Here is a 4,212-nt window from a genome sequence, read left to right on the forward strand (position 1 = left end):
GGGGGGTCAGTTTATTTTTGAGACTCTGATTGATAAGGGGAGTAAGACGTTTGAAAACGTGAAAAACTTGGTGGATAAAAAGACGTATACAAAGGCAGCTGATGATTGTTCCTACAGAAAGCCATTGATTTTTGATAGTTTTTGCTAAGTGGTCATTTTAATCAGAAAGTTAAAAATTTGAGGCCGGTCCCCACTTTGAAATAGAAGCATTTTGGGAAATGCAAAAATCCAAAATGAATGGCTATGTGAGTGTGAATTCCACAAGCTATTAAGGTTTTTACACTAGCCACAATTATTTGAGTTGACGACAAAGATAGGAATACTTAAAATAGCGTATTTGAGTTATTTCTACTACCTTGTTACCTGAAAAGGAAAATTGGGCTGAACAGAACTCAAATCTTATTTTACAATATTATTTCGTTTCTTTCCACCAGTAGCAGCTATTGGAAATATTTAGATTTTCCAAAAACATTTTTAAAAGCTGGTTTGAAAGTTTTTTTTTTTAAAGATTTTATATATTTATTTATTCATGAGAGGCAGAGAGAGAGAGAGAGAGAGAAGCAGAGGGAGAAGCAGGCTCCCAAGGAGCAGGGAGCCCGATGCGGGACTCAATCCCAGGACCCTGGGATCATGACCTGAGCCGAAGGCAGACGCCCAACCGTCTGAGCCACCCAGGCGCCCTGGTTTGAAAGTTTTAATTAATATAGTTCCTATTATTAAGCCTGAGTAGAGGTATGTGTATATGTTGTAGTTACTTAAGCATTTTGAGATTACTGTGAAGTGTTGATTAGAATGTTCCTCTTACTAAGAACTATAGAGTCCCTTAACCCATTACGAAAAGAACTTTCTGAGTTGTTTCTAGGTGCATTTTGTGTGTGTGTATTTGGGTTTTCACTAACATTTTCTATTTCTTTTCTGCATTCCATGATTACTTTCTTTATTCCCATGAAATTTGTCAGATCCTCTCATTAGAGTGGCTTAGTTTAGCTGTCAAGTTTCTAGGGCATTCAATTGCGAATAAGTGACTAAAACGCCAGCCTAACCACATTTTTATTAACAGATGGCGGAAAACAAACGTCTCTGGAGAAGAACCGAAGGGGGACAGGTTAAAAGGTCAGTAAACAATTATTATTGTGCTTAAACTGGGGGTTTCTCAACAGATTTGATGGGGAGCCGCTGGCCCAGTCTGAGGGAGACGGGACAACCCAACAGATCTCAGAGCCATTCCCCAGGGACCACCTCGGACGATTGGGGGAGGGGAGTTACTTCCGGGCTGGACGGCTCCTACAGGCCATCGAGTGGTCAAACTGTCGCGTCACGAGAGTGCTTCTGAGGCTAGGGCTGAGGGCTAATTGGAGAGAAGGAGCCTGGGAATTCTACCTCTGAAGCGGCCCTAGGTCCAGACCACCGCGGGCCAGCGCGTAATTCAGGTCTCAACCCCTTTGACAAGGAGTGGTGGGGTCCTCTCTCCTCGGCCTCCCCCCCCCGCCCCCCATCTTCTCAGCTGCTGCTCCCTCCTCCGGGTAAACTTTCTCTGCTGAGCAGGGCTGATTTCCTAGGCATTCTTTCCCTTCCCTCGGTAGCGCTCTGACGTGCACACCATGTGACAGGCCTACTATAAGCCGAGGAAAGGTCCGCCCTCTCCTGGACTCAGCCCTCGCCTCGCCGAGCTCGGTCCCTAGACTCTCACCCGTCCCACACCTTCCCGGGCGCCCGGCACTCTGACTGGCCCGCTCGGGGTCTCGCCACCCCCTCCTCACTGACCCGGGCGCGGGCCGCTCCAAAAGGGGAAGGTCAAGTCCCCCGCCTAGGACCGGTGCGCGCGGAGCCGAGGGAGTGCAGAGACCGTGCGGCTCTGGCGGCAGCGTAGGAGTTACAAAGTCGCGGCGCGAGCCTCCGCAGCCGCCGGGCAGCCCCCGGGTAGCCCCCGGCACAGCTCGAGCAGCGGCGGCGCCCCCAGCGTGGCGCCCCCGTGCCGGGCCCGCCGCCCGGGACCCGGGCTGGGGAGCGGCGGGAGCCCGGAGCCCGGCGCCCCTATGCGCCGCCTCGCCGCCGCCGCGCCACAGCTATGACCCTGAGCACGGAGATGTCCGATGCCTCCGGCCTCGCGGAGGAGACAGACATCGACGTGGTAGGGGAGGGCGAGGACGAAGACGACGAAGAAGAGGAGGACGACGACGAGGGCAGCGGTGGCGTGTCCCGCCTGGCGGTCCCCGCGCAGCGGCGGCGGCGGCGCTCCTACGCCGGGGAGGACGAGCTAGAGGACCTGGAGGAGGAGGAGGAGGAGGACGATGACATCCTGCTGGCCCCGCGGTCAGGGGCCTCCCCGGCGCCCCCGGGCCCAGCCCCAGCGTCTGGGGCCGGGGCGGCTGGGGGCGGCGGCGCGGGCGCGGGCGGCGGCGGCGGCGCGACCGCGGGCGGCGGCGCCAAGAACCCCCTGGTGAAGCCGCCCTACTCGTACATCGCGCTCATCACCATGGCCATCCTGCAGAGCCCCAAGAAGCGGCTGACGCTGAGCGAGATCTGCGAGTTCATCAGCGGCCGCTTCCCCTACTACCGGGAGAAGTTCCCCGCCTGGCAGAACAGCATCCGCCACAACCTCTCGCTCAACGACTGCTTCGTTAAGATTCCCCGCGAGCCCGGCAACCCCGGCAAAGGCAACTACTGGACGCTGGACCCCGAGTCCGCCGACATGTTCGACAACGGCAGCTTCCTGCGCCGGAGGAAGCGCTTCAAGAGGCAGCCGCTGCTCCCGCCCAACGCCGCCGCCGCCGCCGCCGAGTCGCTGCTGCTGCGCGGCGCAGGGGGCGCGGCGGGCGCGGGCGACCCGGCAGCCGCCGCCGCGCTCTTCCCTCCCGCGCCTCCGCCACCCCCGCACGCCTACGGCTACGGCCCTTACGGCTGCGGCTACGGCCTGCAGCTGCCGCCCTACGCGCCGCCCTCGGCCCTGTTCGCCGCCGCCGCGGCCGCCGCGGCCGCCGCCGCCTTCCACCCGCACTCGCCCCCGCCGCCCCCGCCGCCCCCGCCGCCCCCGCCGCCGCACGGCGCGGCCGCCGAGCTGGCCCGGACCGCCTTCGGCTACCGGCCGCACCCGCTCGGCGCCGCCCTGCCCGCCCCCCTGCAGGCCTCGGCTGCCAAGGCAGGCGGCCCGGGCGCCTCGGCGCTGGCGCGCTCGCCCTTCTCCATCGAGAGCATCATCGGGGGCAGCCTGGGCCCGGCCGCCGCCGCCGCCGCCGCCGCGCAAGCCGCTGTTGCCGTGCAGGCCTCGCCCTCACCCTCTCCGGTGACGCCGTCCGCGCCCGCGCCTGGATCCGCCGGCGGCGGCGGCGGCTGCGCGGTTCAGGCGGCCGTGGGCCCGGCTGCCGCGCTCACCCGCTCTCTCGTGGCCGCCGCGGCAGCCGCCGCCTCCTCGGTCTCCTCGTCGGCCGCCCTGGGGACTCTGCACCAAGGGACTGCCCTGTCCAGTGTCGAGAACTTTACTGCTAGGATTTCAAATTGTTAATAACGCTATGTTAGCGCGCTTGGGAGAGAAGGTAGGAATCCCGGCTCCTTTTTTTTTTTTTTCATCTTGGTGGTTTGGTGTTTTGTTCGCTCCTCCCGGCGCGGCCCCTCCCGACCTCGCGCCCCCATTTTCGCCGCTTGGGATTCTCAGACCAGACTGTGTTGGGCAGCAGCTGAGGCGCGGTTTTCGGCTCTGCGGGTCCCTCTATTTATGCAAAGTCGCCCTATGCTGCAGCCCCCCGACCCGGGGTGGGGAGGAAGAGGGTGCTGGTGGGTGCCCTCCCTTGTATAAGCGCAAGGGGCTTCCTTGACTTGTGGGAATTTTTTTTTTTTTTAAATCTAAGCCTTTTTGAGGTCTAGAGATTCTCAGGTCCAGGCGTAAAAGTATCAATAATGTTCAAAAGAATGATACACAAATAGTAAAGGTCCTGAAGAGTGCCAGCGAAGAAGCAATAGTTTTTACTTGAGGACACTCGTCTGGTGTACTTTTTCATGAAAAGGAAAAATAATTAACATGTTTACACAAGGAAAAAAGTCAAAATTACCATTTCTTATTTTAACCTGTGTTTTGTATCATAATAGATATGCGGAATTTTTATTTTGTACTTACTGCGTATTCTTTACAAGGAGTATTGTAAATTTTACTGGCAATTATTGTACTATTCTAATGTAAGATTTTTACACTTTTTCAGAAATAAAATGCTTAATTTT

General features: G+C 57.9%; 1 protein-coding gene across 1 annotated transcript; it reads left to right on the forward strand.

Annotated features, from left to right (window-relative positions):
* Positions 1–1,375: 1,375 nt before the first annotated feature.
* Positions 1,376–3,829, forward strand: FOXD1 (forkhead box D1). Its single transcript, XM_081826758.1, has one exon. It carries the CDS (start codon positions 2,069–2,071, stop codon positions 3,500–3,502), a length of 1,434 nt encoding a protein of 477 aa, XP_081682884.1. The 5' UTR covers positions 1,376–2,068; the 3' UTR covers positions 3,503–3,829.
* The last annotated feature ends 383 nt before the right edge of the window (positions 3,830–4,212 follow it).

This window comes from Leptonychotes weddellii, chromosome 7, assembly GCF_054177405.1.
Source record: "Leptonychotes weddellii isolate Sample4059 chromosome 7, ASM5417740v2, whole genome shotgun sequence".
Classification (NCBI taxonomy): domain Eukaryota; kingdom Metazoa; phylum Chordata; class Mammalia; order Carnivora; family Phocidae; genus Leptonychotes; species Leptonychotes weddellii.